Source organism: Heteronotia binoei, chromosome 5 (assembly GCF_032191835.1).
Source record: "Heteronotia binoei isolate CCM8104 ecotype False Entrance Well chromosome 5, APGP_CSIRO_Hbin_v1, whole genome shotgun sequence".
NCBI classification, from domain to species: Eukaryota; Metazoa; Chordata; class Lepidosauria; order Squamata; family Gekkonidae; genus Heteronotia; species Heteronotia binoei.
The window spans coordinates 18,915,922-18,932,514 of record NC_083227.1 but is presented as its reverse complement, the minus strand read 5'-3'; the positions used below and the strand labels follow the sequence as shown (position 1 = coordinate 18,932,514).

Sequence of the window (16,593 nt, the reverse complement as noted above, 5' to 3'; positions counted from 1 at the left end):
CTCAACTTCGAGGGAACGTTGTTTAAGAGCAGCCTCCTCCCTCCGCCCCGCCCCCCCCCCACTAGTTTCTCAATTCGCCCGGAGTTTGACGCCTAACTAGAGAAGGCGCGCTTTGGAGGAAGCAGGGCGGGCTGGCGCCTCCCCCGGGGCTTGGCTTCTGCCGAGGCGCTGCTTTGAAGACGCGTGCGGGAGCTGCAGGGCCGGAGCTCGGGTAAGGGAGCCGGTCGGGGCTGCCTGCCTCCCTCCCTCCCGGAGAGGTTGCCGCCCCGTCAAACGTGGAAGAGCAAGAGACCCGGGTTGCGAAAAGGAGGAGCGAGACGCGCCGTCGCCATGCCTCGTCGCTCGGTGAGCGCTTCATGCCGCGTGCAGGTGAGGCGCTTCCTTTGGCGGGGTCTCGCTGCTCTACTAACTAACTGGTGGGGTTTTCTGCTTGGGTGCGGCGTCCTTGCCCCGCCACAACTCTGCCTTGCAAGGCGGGAGTGTGTGTGTGTGTGGGGGGGGTTGTGTCACTCCCGAGCTGCCGGACGGAGGAACGCGTTCTGCATATGCTCATGAGGGCATAAGAGAAGCCATGTTGGATCAGGCCAGTGGCCCATCCAGTCCGACACTCTGTGTCACACAGTGGCCAAAATGCACAAACACACACACGCAGTGGCCAAAAAACCCGGGTGCCATCAGGAGGTCCACCAGTGGGGCTAGAAGCCCTCCCACTGTGCCCTCCCCCCCACCACAAGCACCAAGAATACAGAGCATCTCTGCTCCAGACAGAGTTCCAACCTTGTTGCTAATAGCCGCTGATGGACCTCTGCTCCATATGCTTATCCAATCTCCTCTTGAAGCTGGCTATGCTTGTAGCTGCCACCACCTCCTGTGGCAGTGAATTCCATGTGTTCATCACCCTTTGGGTGAAGAAGTATTTTCTTTTATCAGTTCTAACCGGACTTGTCAGCAATTTCATTGAATGCCCATGAGAGAAAAGTACCTCTTTCTCTGCCTTATCTATCCCATGCATAATCTTGTAAGCCTCTATCGTGTCATCCCTCACAAGCTGAAGAGCCCCAAGCGTTTTAACCTTTCTTCGTAGGGAAAGTGTTCCAACCCTTTAATCATTCTAGTTCCCCTTTTCTGCACTTTTTCCTGTGCTATATCTTTTTTGAGGTGCGGTGACCAGAATTTTACACAGTACTCCAAATGAGGCCACACCAGCGATTTATACAGGGGCATTATGATACTGGCTGATTTGTTTTCAATTCCCGTCCTAATAATTCCCAGCATGTTGTTGGCCTTTTTTATTGCAATCGCACACTGATAGGAGCTCCCCTTCAAACTGGGACTTGTTTCCCGGAGGAAACCTGGGCATTTGAAACCAGCTCCCCTGGAGACGCACCTAAGTTTAAATTAAGCCCTAAAAAGTAACCAATTCTTAAGTTATTATGGACTGAAGACTGGTTTAAATCAATGTTCCCTCTAAGCCAGGGGTGTCAGACATGCAGTTCGGGGCTGAATCAGGCCCCCGTAGGGTTCCTATTGGCCCCTGAGCAACTGGCTGTCCTCTGCTTCCTTCTCCCTCTCTCTTGCTTCCTTCTTCATCACAGCTTGCTTTGCAAGGCTTGCTCAATTGCACAGGTGTTACAAAGCAAAACCTCTATTTTCTCTATTGGCTGAGATTTCTCCCTTGAGAAGGAAAGGGGGAGAGAGAGAGCTTGCTTTGCCAGGCTTTCTCAATTGCACAGCAGAGCTACTGAGCCAAGCCTCTCTTCCTTCTATTGGCTGAGGCTCCCCCCAGTCCCCTGGGGAAGGAAGGAAGGAGCCACAGCTTCCTTTGCCCAGTTCCCTGGATCCCATGGGAGAAATACAAAGAAAGAATCTTTAAAACCAATCAGTGCTAATGTTTTAAGTTTTTCAAAATATATATTTGGGTTTGTCTGTTTTTTATAAAATTTATATCTCTGCTACCTAGTCTTAAATACGTACACACATGGCCCAGCCTGGGCCAACCCAACATGGCTGTCCATTCCATTTTAAACTTATATATAGTAGTGGGTACAATGCAATGAAGAGGTGAGGTGGTTGTGATCACCAGCTCTTTATCAGGTACAGCAAAGTATAGGGCTGCACTAAAAGCCCGAGGAACTGGGCCAACTCTATTCAACTCAGGGTTCCCGCAGCAGCACGCTATTGGGTCATTCAAAGCAGTGAGGGGCCGTGATTGGTGCAGAGCAGCAGGGATTTGGATCCTACTGCCCATTGTTCCCGAGTCCCCAAGCTCCGTTCGTATGGCCAGCAGGAGCACCCATTCCACTCTACAATTGAGTCCGCATACACAGCAAAACTACAACAAGAGCCTGGCTGTGTCTTATTGTTTACACTAGCAACAGAGTAAGAAGGTTGCGAATACATTACAACTCTGACTCTTACAGCCTTGTTTCCCAAATGCTCTCAGAATCCAGCTCCTCTAATCACTAGCCTTCGTTGGGAATAAGATCGGCACTATTGGCTTATCCTTAAACTCACTGCTTATGCTCACACAAGTGGAGGCATTTTGAGTGATCAAATGCAGAGCCTTGGCCTTTGAGTTACAAAATGTCTACAGTGCTGCTAACAAAATTTCTTCTCCCTTGAGTTCAGGGATTTCATACAATGTAGGTCACATAGCCTCCTACCTTTACTCTCTGCAAAATCCCCAACGCTAGGGTGTCAAACCCATTTGTTATGTGGACCAGATCTGACATAAATGAGACTTGGTCAGACTGGGCAGTGTCAAGCCGGGCCGTGTGTGTACCTATTGAAGATTAGATAGCAAAGATATAAACTTTATAAAGGACACAGACAAACATAATTAAAGATTTTTTTTAAAAAAAACCCTTAAAATAAAACATGCTTAAAACATTAGCACTCGTTCTCAAAGGTGCTTTCTTTGTATTTCTCCTATAGGATCCAGGGAACTGAGCAAAAAAAGCTTTGTCGCTTTCCTTCCTTCCGCAATGGACCAGGTGGGGGAAGAGCCTCAGCTAACAGAAGGAAGAGAGGCTTGGCTCAGTAGCTCAGCAGTGTGATTGAGACAACCTGGCAAAGCAAGCTTTTCCTCCTCAAGGAACCTCAGCCAATAGAGAAAACAGGTTTTGCTCTGTAGCTCCTGTGCAATTGAGCAAGCCTTGCAAAGCCAGCTGTTTTGCAGAAGGAAGCAAGAGAGATGGAGAAGGAAGTAGATGACAGGCAGTTGCTTGGGGGCCTGATAGGAGCCCTCCGGGGGTCTGATTCGGCCCCTGGGCCACATTTGACACCCTTGGGATTCAACGTTCTGCCTTCAGCAGTTCTATATGTTAGATTTCAAATGACACCCAGCTCTGCTAGACTTCTTGTATATGGGACAACGTGTCACCAGGGCAACAGAAGACCCTGACCAGCCTGTTGGAGGTGGAACAGCTTGGTTTGCAGGCCACGGTTTTGCACCACTCACACATTTATTGCCATGAATTCTGTTTCTTCCTCCCCACTTGGACTTCAGCCGAGTGTCTTTATTAGAGTGAGGGCATTTGGGCCACAGATTTGTGGAACACTTCCAACTCTATGATTCTGTGATTTACCCTGCTGGATCAGGCCAGTTCGAGTCCTCATTGACTAAAGATGTCATTGCTTTCATCTGTTCTCATCTGCACCCAACTTCATTGGTTTCACCGGAGTTCTCGTATTATGGAAGAAAGAGAAAAAGCTCCCTTTATCCACTTTGTCTATCTGATGCATAATTTTCTAAACCTCTGTCATGTCCTCCTCTTAACCTTTCTTTCTAAACAAAGAAATCTCAAGACTCTCCAGCCTCCTTTGGCTGCCACCTGCAAGCCAGGCATTTTCTTGAAAAAAGTGCACAGCTAACTGTCTCGTGGAAAAGTGGCCAAACTGCGGCTCAGGAGCCACATGTGGCTCTTTCACACATATTGTGTGGCTCTTGAAGCCACCAGCATGGAGAAGGCATTTCTCTCTTTAAATTACTTCTCCAAGCTAAGCCTTCCTCCCTCCCTCCCTCCCTCCCTCAAACATCTGATGTTCATGTCTTGTGGCTCTCAAACATCTGACATTTATTCTGTGTGGCTCTTACGTTAAGCAAGTTTGGCCACCCCTGGCCTAGTGGTTTTCTGAGCTTATGCCAGGGGTAGCCTTGGATAATCGTTCTCTCTTTTTCAGGACCCTGTGGCTTTTGAAGATGTGGCCATGTATTTCACAGAAGGCGAGTGGGCCCTGCTGGATCCAGAGCAAAGAGCCCTCTATGAGGAGGTCATGCAGGAAAATTACAGCATTGTGGCCTTCCTGGGTAAGGTCCTGGCCTACTTATTTCCTGGAACTGTGGATTCCACAGGCTGTAATATCCAATTAAACTAAATCAAATAAAAATAAGTAAGGCCTCTGATTTACTGGCTGCCTTTTCTCTAAGAACAAGGCCTTCAAACAGTTTTGGGCACCTCTGTGGTCCCTTGGAAGCTTGTTGGTGAAAGGATCAGAAATGGCAGACACATTTATCAGAAGGTCAGCTTGCCCACTCCTTCTTCCCCCTTCTGATTGTCCCCACTCCTTCTGACTCCCAGCTTCAGTTGGAAATGAAGAGTTACAATTCAAATTTAGAATGCCTGCTTTGTGTGCAGAAATCCACGTGGCTGCTCCTTGCTATCTCCAGGGTTTGGGACAGCCTGTTCATCTGCCACTCCCAGAACCACTTCCAGTCAGCAGGCGATAGCAGGCCAATAAGGTTGCTACATATATGTTTGTGGGCTGGGGATTCCTCAACAGAGAGGTCCATGTAGAAAACCATTCCCTAGAGGCACTTGTGTATTGCAGGCTGAAGAAGTGTGCGGAGATTAAAAGCCAACAGTGTGATGTTTCCAAGCATTGTTTTGGTCCATCGCTTGTCTGCACAAAGCAGGTTCTGCAGCCTCTTTCCTCCTCCTGCTCCTCATCTTTCTCCTTTGCACCTGGAAGTCATGGTGGCCTCTGGGGACTGAACCCTACTGGGGGCCTGGAGGATATGCAGAGGTGTTTGAATAAAGCCTGCCTCTGCCCTCTCATCTCTGGTACTCCAAGGAGGTCTCCCATCCAATTTAACCTTCTTAACTGCTGAGATATGATGCGATAGAGTTTGCCTGGGTTAACCAGGTCAGGAACCTCTTTCCCTCTTTGATGGACAGATAAATATCTACTCTGGCTTCACCAACCCTGGCATGCGGCACATATCCAAAGTGTTCCTGACCCTCCCTCTCTTTCCTTTCCAGCCACAAATGCAGGATACTCAGTTCTAAAACCAGACCTGATCTGCTGCCTCGAAGGAGGGAAGGTGCTTTGGCTTCCTGATCCACCAGAGATCACAGAGAGGCAGGTTCCTTCAGACTACGTCCCAGGTAAAGAGTCTGGCTGAAGTTTCCCTTGCCAATTTTGTTATGGCCCAAAGCCCCTCCCCCCTACACCTGGCAGTATTAAATGCACACATAAATGCTTGGAGGGAGAGAGCCAGGTTGAACATTGCTGAGGTCTCTCCCTTCCCCAAACCTCACCTTTTTTGGGGAGAATAGGAAGCAAGGATCAGTCATTTCTTACAAACCTGTATATCTTACCTCTCAAATGTTTTATTATAGACTAATTACAATTACTACCTGTTCCAACAGGTAGGTGTATCATAATAACAAATCAAAAACAACGCAACTTAAAAATGTCTCATATGTTACTATTCCACACCACTTTATATATATATATATATATATATATATATGCGCCTATTTATATTTTCTATTTTTTTATAGCAGAGGAATAATTAAGCTTAACAATGCTGCTTTCCCTAACAGATTTTAAAAAACTTAATACCACAAGCATTCAATATAACTTCTTATTTTCCTTCTTCTTCTATATCTTGATTATTCCTTCCACTCTCAAAAAAAAATCCATAAAGAATAAATTCTAAATATATATCTCAGTCCCTGGAGACCTTAAAATTAAGGTCAAGAAGAAGAAGAAACTCTTCTTTCTTCAGCTGGACTAAATTAAACAAGGAGGGATGTTACCCAGGTGCTCTCACCAGGTGACCCCACCTAGCCTTTAATTCTGAAAGAAAAAACAATACATATAAATTATAAGTTTCTTCAGCTTTTCCCTTTTCTTGTTGCTTCAGTGTCTTTTAAATAGAGTCCATACTTTCTTCCAGATTGACATGAACTTCCTCAGTACACGCACGGGTTGTCCTTGGAGGAACGAGAGGAGAGCATTCCTTTCTCTTATTAACTCTTGACGTAGGGGAGGAGGCAATTAATTTAGAGAGTAGTATCTCACCCGAGGCTGCGTCAGAAGCTGTAAACGAAGTGGAGCCTTTTTGGACACATAGTTTGCCTGATTGTAGCCATTTATATTTAATTTTTAAGTCCCGCAATTTGGCAGTTGTGTCCTTAAGGTCTCTTCTGATTCTTAAAAATTCAGGAGGAAGGTCTGGAAAGACCTGAATCTTTAACCCCTGGTAATCCAAGCCTCCTCTCTCCCTCGCCTCTGCAAAGACTCTTTGTCTCATTCTATAATCCTTGAACTGCACCACAATATCTCTGGTATAAGATGAATTGTCTTCACATACCTTTCCAACACGATATGCTTTCTGAATGAGTGGGAGAGTTTCGGCTTCCAGGTGGGTTACTTCAGCAAGCCAATTTGCCATGAATATATATAAGTCCATTTCAGCTTCCACATCTGATTTAAAGCCTCTAAATTTTGAGCACAGCTCCCGGCTCCGAAAGTCCATTATTAAAACTCGTTCCCTCGTCCATGCATCTGAAGTCGTCTCTTGAGCTTTTTTTAACGCTTCTAGTGCGGTCTGGTTTGCCTGTTTACAAGAATTCTCTAATTCATCCGGACGCTGACACATTGGTTGAAGCATAGAAGTTATATCCTCTCGTATTTCTTGTCTTAATTTAGACATAGCTTGAGACAATAAATTCACAGTGAGAGGGCTATCTTCAGTTTCTGGTTCCTCATCTCTCGCCAACCTTGCGTGGGAGGTGGACGGCTGTTCCAAGAAATTAGTTAAAGGCTGAAAGCTTTTTTCCTTCTGCTTGGTTTTCCCCCCCCCTTTCGGAGGCATCTTTCAAAAGTTCAAAAAATATAGTTAAAGGGGTGAAAAAAGATATAACTTTGGAGACAGCTGGGAGAGCGTTAGGCAAAAGCTCCTGACCGGATATTGGTCAGAGCCACTCCCCCTTACAAACCTGTATATCTTACGATATTACCAAATTACACAAGTCAGGGTGTTTTTTGTTTGTTTGTTTGTTTATTAAAAACATGTAGCAACTGTCTTTTGAGCCATGGTATATAAAATGTACCATACTGCCTTCCTCTCTGCAGCTACTTTGGCTAAATATGCAAATCCAATCCATTGTCTTCAGCCCCAGATTCTTAGTGGAGATTTCCTATAATGCAACTGGGTTTAATTCACCTAACTTGATTTGTAGGTCATATCAAATGAAGAGATTGGCCACTGGCCAGTTTAATATTGCAGTGAAAATCATTAGTATGCAGACAGCCATTCTAGCTGGGCCTTCTCTTTCCTTCTTGTTTTTCTGGTGGTGTAATGGTTGGTTTGACCTGTTCAGAATGGTGCAGGAGAGCCCAATCTCCTCAGATCTCGGAAGGTCAGCAGCGTCAGCCCTGGGTCGTATTTGGATGGGAGAAGACCAAAGGCGGCAGAAGAAGAAGAATGTAGATTTATACCGCGCCCTTCTCTCTGAATCAGACTCTCAGAGCAGCTCACAATCTCCCTTATCTTCCTCCCCCTCGACAGACACTCTGTGAGGTGGGTGGGCCTGAGAGGCTCTCCCAGCAGCTGCCCTTTCGAGGACAACTCCTAGCTATGGCTGACCCAAGGCCATTCCAGCAGCTGCAAGTGGAGGAGTGGAGAATCAAACCCAGTTCTTCCAGACAAGAGTCCATGCACTTAATCACTACACCGAGAGGCAGGCAATGGCAAACCACCTCTGAATATCTTGTGCCTTTAAAACCCCACCGGGAGGAGGGGGGGGTCACCATATATCGGCTGAGATGGCACTTTCTACCACCAGTGGTTTGTTCTGCCTTGTTGGTCTATGTTAGTCATTCTCATCAGATTCTCCCTTCCTGGCAGAATGCAGTATTCTTTCTTATCAGTCTTCCTGTTCGTTCCAACAGGTAGTGGCTACCCAAATGAGAACAAAGAGGAGCCTCACCCATCAAATAAAGCCAAGAAAACGCTATTGCACAGAGCCCAGAAGAACCTTTCCAGGTATCAAGAGAGAAGAGGAAATTCTGGGATACTCCAAGAACCACAGAGACCCCAAGGAAAGCACCCTGGAAAGAAAAAGGCTAAAACCTCTCCTCACAGGGAGACCAGTGGGGATTTTAGTGAACTGGCAGACCGAAGGAGAAGTCCCAGGAATGGAAGACCAAAGGCAGACACAACATGGGGGCAAGAATCCTCTCCAAAGGATGGTAAGTGGGATAAGTTCTTTCACAGGTGGGTGGGACATAGATAGTGGGAGAACTATTTTTTTGGGGAGGGCTGGATTCTGCAAGCCCCCCTCCTGTTTGAATTGCTCATGGCTGCAGGTCAATTGGCTCATCTGTAGACCTGTGAGGTCTAGGACTCAGAAATGTGCTAAACATCCAGAGAAAAAGCACCAAGCAAAAGCCTCCTTTTGCCTTCTTTTATTCTTCCCCATTCACCCAGCCTTTGCTTTTCAACTTTTGATGCCTGGTTTGAGGCAAAAAACACATTCCTTCTAGTGCTTTCTGTGTTGAGCCAGTTTGCAGATCTCTGAACCGCATGGCTTCTGGGGAGAATCTCGTCTTATTTATTATTTATTGTATTTATATCCCACCCTCCCCTATTGGGCTCCGGGTGGCTGTATCGGGCTCAGGGCAGCTCTCTGCAGAGATTGGCCCAGCCAGTTATGGGGGTGGGTCAGTAACACAAGCACATGGACACATTTCCCACCCATTGTATCAACATAATGGAATCTTGATGCATTCATAGCATACAGAAAAACACTTAGCATATGATGTGTCGGGAAATTTATTATTCTGTTCTCTCTGTCTGTCTGTCTGTCTCTCTCTCTCACACACACACACACACACACACACTCACTCACTCACTCACTCACTCACTCACTCACTCACTCACTTACCCCTTTCCACAATAGAAATTTAAATCCAGAAGACTTTCTGGAGAGCAGAGGTTCATTTGCAGTGGTTTGGAAACATCTCTCCGTCTCCAAAGTGGTTTGAACTACAGGGTTCACTCACAAGATGTCAGAGTTGCAGAAGTTAAGGGTTGGATAAGAGGCCTGTTGAATTCATTGTCACATGATGTACCAGTGGATACTTTTCTCTCTTTTTCGCATCTGAGCTGAGCTTTCCTTGATTTCCTTTTATTCCCCTCTTCATTTCTTGTGCAAAGTGTGGCAGCCATTTTGGGTTTGGCTTCACCTCCTGTGGCAGCCATTTTGGGCTGGCATTCACTACTAGTGTTCCCTCTAAAGCTGTGGAGTCTTGTGAGCAAAAGTTCTACTTTGTGAGCTACTGATATTAAAGTTGTGAGCTACTGCAGAAATTAATTTACTCTGGGGCCATTTTTCCTGAGCTAAGACAAAAATGTGTGAGCCAGAGGCTTAAAAACTGTGAGCTAGCTCACACTAACTCAGAGAGAACACTGCTCACTACCCTATCTCAGAATTCCGAAGGCGCTAGCAAGTTCAATATGTGCAAATCCATTGACTTCACTTCAGGTTCTTAAATTCAGGATTTTCTATCAAGCTGGGTTTCTTCAGTTGCTGGCTATATCAGATGACGAATCGGTCTCTGGCCAGTTTTATATTGCAATGAAATGGCCACTCATCAGTATGCACACAGCCTGTCTTGCTGGCTTTTTTTCTTGCTTTTCTGCTGATAAAATGGTAGTGAAATGGTTGGTTTGCCCTGACCAGAGTGGCCGAGGTGAGCCCAATCTCCTCAAATCCTTGAAGGTTAGCAGAGTCATCCCTGGGTCATATTTGGAAGGGAGACCACCAAGGGAAGTTCAGGGCTACTACACAGAAGCAGGCAGCAGCAAGCCACCTCTGCACATTTTTTGTCTTGAAAACCCCTCAAGGGTCACCATAAGTCAGCTAAATTTGATGGCACTTTCTACCACCCAGGGTTTTTTTTGAGCCGGAATGCACTGAAACGCAGTTCTGGCTGGCTTGGTGTCAGGGGATGTGGTCTAATATGCAAATGAGTTCCTGCTGGGCTATTTCTACAAAAAAAGCCCTGCTTCCACCAGTGGTTTGTTTTGACTTGTTGGTCTACGTTAGTCAAAAGTTGGAACATGAAACTTTCCTGGGCCCAATAGCTACCTCCGCACAACTTGTGTGACTTAGCGTTGGATATTTAGCAGAGTAAATGAGGCAAAGCAGAGGAATGCATCGCATAATGTGTGTTTAGCTTCTAAGAAAAAGTTTTCTTCAAAATTAGGGAAGGGATCACATTGAAAGAAACAACAACGGTTTAATGAACTCATCTTTCTAGTTCTGATTGACACCATCTTGTTTCTTTGTCCAACCCTAAGAAAGGGAAGTTTTCCTCAAAGTTCCATCCCTTGCATATGTGCAGAACAGCATGAACTATCTCCAGTTTATTGATTAGCTAACAGCAGGTCTCATTTTGGGCAGGAGCTCACAGGAGCAGAGCCCCAAAACCTCTCAATTTTATTGTGCTCTTTCTTTCTCCCCCCCCCCCCCCCAAAAAAAAAAACCCCACTTGCTTCTGGGCTCATTGTTCAAACTCCCTGGGAGAATTTTGCTGAACTCTAAGGTGTGACAAACTTTCTAATATTTCCCCCCACAAAAATTGGGAAAGATAACCAAAACATAGAAAGCAGACTGATGGAAATCTTCCTCATGCCACTGTGGCCACATAGGAGAAAGTAATTTTAGAAGTATGATGGCAGTAAGGTTTTATTAAAACAGTTATAATTCTTGCCCATCGCGTGTGCTCTCCTGCCTTCTTTGGTTTTACATATTCCAAGTCCTTTTGTCCCTATATAGATTTTCTGACCATACCAGCCTACAGAAGAGCCTTCTTTTTAGCCAGGTTTAATGTACTCCCTACTGCTGAGAAAGCCCTGTTCTGAGAGATTATGTGGTTGTGGATCTGGCTCTGTTGAAACTATAGAACATGTGTTTTTTGTTTGCCAAAGGTATAACTATTTAAGAAAACAGTTTATCGACCCATTGATTTCTGATATTGATCTGTCTGTGGCAAAAGCTCCAGCTTTTGCTTGGTGGCTTTGATCTAACCATCACAGTTTCAGTTGTAAAATTTCTTCTGGGAGTTAAGAGACAAGAGGAGGATTAAAGAAAATGGGAAATGATGTTTTATATTGTGCATTTTGCTGATTCTAAACGTCTATTTTGTAAATTCTGCAAAATCTATAATACTGATGAATTTTTTATTTCATTGCCATTTGCTTATGACCAAATCGTCTGTGAGCAATAAATATATATGATGACGAATTATAATTCAAGAAGCATTTTAAGGTAGTTGCTGAGCTGATATAATTTGGTATACCTTCTGGTGATGTCAGGGGTGTGTGGCATAGGCAAATGAGTTCTATTGAGCTCCAGCACCTCTTTTTCTACAAAATGATCCCTGACTAATAGTCAGTCCTGAAGTCATAATTAAACGTCCCCCTTTTGGTGGGAAGATTCTACTCTACAGCTAATTGGTTCCATGCAAATAGTTGCTGTCGTTAGCTTACAGAAACTTCAGCTTAACCCTTTCATAGAATCATAGGGTTGGAAGGGACCTTCAGGGTCATCTAGTCCAACCTCCTGCACAGTGCAGGAGACTCACAAACACTTCCCCTAAATTCAGAGGATCTTCATTGCTGTCAGATGGCCATCTAGCCTCTGTTTAAAAACCTCCACGGAAGGAGAGCCCACCACCTCCCGAGGAAGCATGTTCCACTGAGGAACCACTCTAACGGTCAGGAAGTTCTTCCTAATGTTGAGCCGAAAACTCTTTTGATTTAATTTCAACCCATTGGTTCTGGTCCTGCCTTCTGGAGCCACAGAAAACAATTCCACATCATCCTCTATATCAGGGGTCCTCAAACTTTTTAAATAGGGGGCCAGTTCACTGTCCCTCAGACTGTTGGAGGGCCAGACTGCCATTACTGTACAAGGCCGCGGGCCGTCAGTTCTCCGTCTTCTGCATCTCTCTCCCTTCCCCACACCACACACCCTGGCCTGGGAACTCACCTCACCTCGGTATCACCTCACACTCTGTCTCTGCTGCCTCAGCCCAGTGCCGGAAGTGTGCGTTGCTAACGCGAGTTTAGGTCAAACGTCACTTCTGGTCTGATTTTGCCATAACCCGGCGGGCCGCATAAACGTCCTCGAGAGGGCCGCATCTGGCCCACGGGCCGTAGTTTGAGGACCCCTGCTCTATATGAAAGCCCTTCAAGTACTTGAAGATGGTGATTATATCACCTCTCAGCCGTCTCCTCTCCAGGCTAAACATTCCCAGCTCCTTCAACCTTTCCTCATAGGACTTGGTCTCCAAACCCCTCACCATCTTCATCGCCCTCCTCTAGACCCCTTCCAGCTTGTTTATATCCTTCTTAAAATGTGGTGCCCAAAACTGAACACAATACTCTAGGTGAGGTCTTACCAGAGCAGAGTAAAGCGATACCATCAAATCACGTGATCTGGACACTATACTTCTGTTGATGCCGCCCAAAATTGCATTTGCCTTTTTAGCCACCACATCACACTGTTGACTCATGTTTAGGGTATGGTCCACTAAGACCCCGAGATCCTTTTCGCACAGACTACTGCTAAGACAAGTCTCCCCCATCCTATAACCATGCATTGTATTTTTCCTACCTAAATCCAATGCATGGTTATAGGATGGGGGAAGACTTGTCTTAGCAGTAGTATGACTGAAGGGATGAGGCTTGCAAAACTCAACACTCATCCTAGCGGGACAGTGGCCTCCACACAACACACCTGAGGAATTTGTTACCACACAACATTTGCAACGCAGCTGGACTTTGGGGGAGGGAAGGAGAGAAAGCTGAGTGAGTATGTTGTGGTTAGAATGCTGACAAGGAAATGGAAAGTCTTAGGTTCGAAAGATGGAGAGGAGAGTGAGGCTTAGTTGCCTTGGGTCACCAGGGAGAAAGGTGGAGTATAAATGAACTAAATGATAAAGCTGAGGATGGGGGGAGCGGGTAAAAGAAAGGTTAGCTGAAGTGAGAAGGAGAGAAGAAAGCAAGGAAAAGGAAGAGGATATGAGGGCTGCTTGGAGGAGGGAAAGAGGAAATACAGGGGGAGAGATAAAGTGAGAAGCAGTGTTCCCTCTAAGCTGCAGAGTCTCGTGAGAAAAAATTCTACTTTGTGAGCTACTGGCATTAAAGTTGTGAGGTACTGCATAAATTATTGTGCTCTGGGGCTATTTTTCCTGCGCTAAGACAAAAATGTGTGAGCCAGAGGCTAAAAATCTGTGAACTAGCTCACACTAACTCAGCATAGATGGAACGCTGGTGAGAAGTGAAGTGACCCCTGGAAGGCTGTGCGGGTTCCCTGCTTGTGATGTGTAAATCTGGAATCTAGGTCCTACTTTTTGCAGGGAAGAAAAGAAGTGTGACTGTGTCCCTCCTTACTTTTCTCCCAAACAGGTGCTGAGCAGGTAAAAGAGAAGAAGTCACTGCAAGCAGAAAGTGCACCACCAGTGACCCCAAAAGGGACAGCACTGCAATGGATCAAAGAGGGAACCTCCCAGGATCAAAAGGAAGGGAGACGAGGTGTGACTCAGGGAGGGCCCGGGAGGTACCAACAGAAGCTTCCTCAGAAGAAAACCAGTCCTTTTGTGGACAGCCACAAGGACCTCCACAAAGTTAGAGTGCAAGAGAGGAGTCACATGGATGGGACAGTCAAGCCTCTCAAAGATCAGGCCAGAAACTCCACCCTTAACACAATCAAGACAACCGATGCAAGAGCAAAACCATTCCAGTGCTCAGAGTGTGGGAAAAGCTTCAAGTTCTGGGGTCCCTTTATTATACACATGCGAATTCACACAGGAGTGAAACCGTATTCATGCTCAGTCTGTGGGAAAAGTTTCAGCTCCACATCAAACCTTTTCAGCCATGAGAGGTTGCACACGGAAGAAAGACCCCATCAATGTTCTGATTGTGGGAAAAGTTTCAGAGCTGCTTCAGATCTCAGACGTCACAAAAAGATCCATACTGGAGAGAAACCATATCCATGTCCAGAGTGTGGGAAAAGCTTCAGTAGCAACGGGCATCTTGTTAGACACAAGAAGATCCACACACAAGTGAAACCGTTCAAATGCTCAGAGTGTGGAAAGTGCTTCGGAGAGAAAGAGCAGCTTGCTGTTCATGAGAGAATCCACACGGGAGACAAACCATATAAATGCTCAGACTGCGAGAGAAGCTTCAGTTGCCTTGCAAACTTCAAGAGGCACAAGAAAATCCATGGAGGAGAGAAACCGCATAAGTGTTCAGACTGTGGGAAAAGCTTCAGAAACAGTGCAGACCTCAGAGTGCACAAGAGGATTCACACTGGTGAGAGACCTTATCAGTGCACAGAGTGTGGGAAAGACTTTCAGAACGCCTCAAACTTTATACGCCATAAGAGAACTCACCGAGGAGACGCACCGTATGAGTGCCAAGAATGTGGGAAGCGTTTCCGTCATAGATCTACCCATATTCACCATGAGCAGAGAATGCATCAGTATCGGTGCTCCGATTGTGGGGAAAGTTTCAGCCAGACTTCAGCCCTTCAGCGCCATGAAATTAAACACACAGGAGAGAACCCGTTCAAATGTCTAGAATGTGGGAAAGGATTTAAAACAAAACGTATACTTACTCAGCATGAGAAAATCCACAAAGAGAAGCTGTACAGCTGTCAAGAATGTGGGAAAGGATTTATAAGAAAACAGAAACTTATTCGACATGAGAAAATTCACACAGGAGAGAAACCATACTCCTGCTCAGAGTGTGAGAAGAGCTTCAGAGAAAAACCAAACCTCATTCTGCATATGAGAGTCCACACAGGAGAGAAGCCCTTCAAGTGCTCCCTCTGTGGGAAGAGCTTCAGGCAGAAATCGCACCTCTCTGAGCATGAGAAATTCCACCCCGGAAAGGAATTGAATGAGTGTTTGGAATGTGGAAAAAGCTTCAACAATCCTTTACGCTTGCTGAGACATCAGAAGCTGCACACAGGTGACACTCCATATAAATGCCTGGAGTGTGGGAAAAGCTTTTCCTCAAAGGCCTCTCAACAGCGTCATCAAGGAGTCCACACAGGAGAGAAGCCATTCCAGTGTCTGGATTGTGGGAAACGTTTCCGTTGCAGGACATCCCTGCAGGTACATGAAAGCACGCACACTGGAGAGAAACCATTTAAATGCATGGAGTGTGGCAAAAGCTTTATTAATAGTTCAGGCCTCATAAGTCACCATAAAATCCACACAGGAGAGAAATCATCCAGATGCTGAGATGAGGGGGAAGGTTCCAGAAAGAGGACTGACCTTCTCCACTGTGAGAGATTCCACACACAGAAAAATTGTTTTCAGTGTCTACCCTGTGGGAAGAAGTTTGCAAAGAAAGGCAATCTGGCTGCACTTGAGAAAATCTAGAGGATAAGGAAAGATTTTTTTAAAAGCTGAAAGATAATTTTTGCTGTGTGGTCATAGATAATTTTGGGTTGAGGAGTTTGCTGCAGGTTAAGCTTTTCCAAAACTCAGTTTTTTTCCATAATTGGCCTGATGTTCTCTTCTTAATTCCTTATGGCCCTCTCTGACCTGCTTTGCTCACCAACCGTGTAGCTCTTTTTGCCCATCACAGCATTATTTTATAGGGTCTCTGCTGCTCTGCACACTTCATGGGCTAATCCCAAAAGGAAGGAATTGTTGAAGACTACAGATACCTCTATTGGAAACTGTGGAAGCAATTGATTTGTAATGAAATTGGTATTGTGAATTGTAATTTCTTTGGAGGGAGGGTATGATGACATTGTATACACTGGTTTAAATTATATGAGGACTGAAGCATTTGTATTGCTTTCAGTATTTGTATTGTATTTCAGTGGTACTGTTTGCAGCAGTATTCTTTACTTGCTAATATTATTCGGCATCTGGAATCACTCCACTTTGCAGTAAGTAGGACAGATGGACTCATATTCTAGTTTAGATTCAGGTTGGTAGACATGTTGGTCTGAAGCAGAAAAGTTTCAATCCAGTGGCACCTTTAAAGACCTACAAAGTTTTATTCAAGGTATGAGCTTTTGTGTGCATGCACACTTCCTCAGGTATGTTTAAATGTAAGTTAGCAGTATATGCATCAGGGGTGTGGGACCTTTTTTCTGCCAAGGGCCAGATGGATATTTATAACATTATTTGCAGGCCATACAAAATTATCAACATAAAAAACAGTGCTCCACCGAGAGAGAACGATTCAGGTCAGCAAAATTAATGCAAATAATTGTTTTTCTATTAGAAGTCATGTGAGGAGAGCCTAATCTGGCACACACACCCACA

At 45.4% G+C, this 16,593-nt stretch overlaps 1 protein-coding gene across 1 annotated transcript; it reads left to right on the top strand.

Annotated features, from left to right (window-relative positions):
* The first annotated feature begins 330 nt into the window (after window positions 1-330).
* Window positions 331-16,109, top strand: LOC132571788 (zinc finger protein 260-like). The gene is made up of 5 exons (XM_060238582.1): window positions 331-369; window positions 4,183-4,309; window positions 5,262-5,387; window positions 8,185-8,385; window positions 13,712-16,109. Exons 1-5 carry the CDS (start codon window positions 331-333, stop codon window positions 15,550-15,552), a joined length of 2,334 nt encoding a protein of 777 aa, XP_060094565.1. The 3' UTR covers window positions 15,553-16,109.
* Window positions 16,110-16,593: the final 484 nt, after the last annotated feature.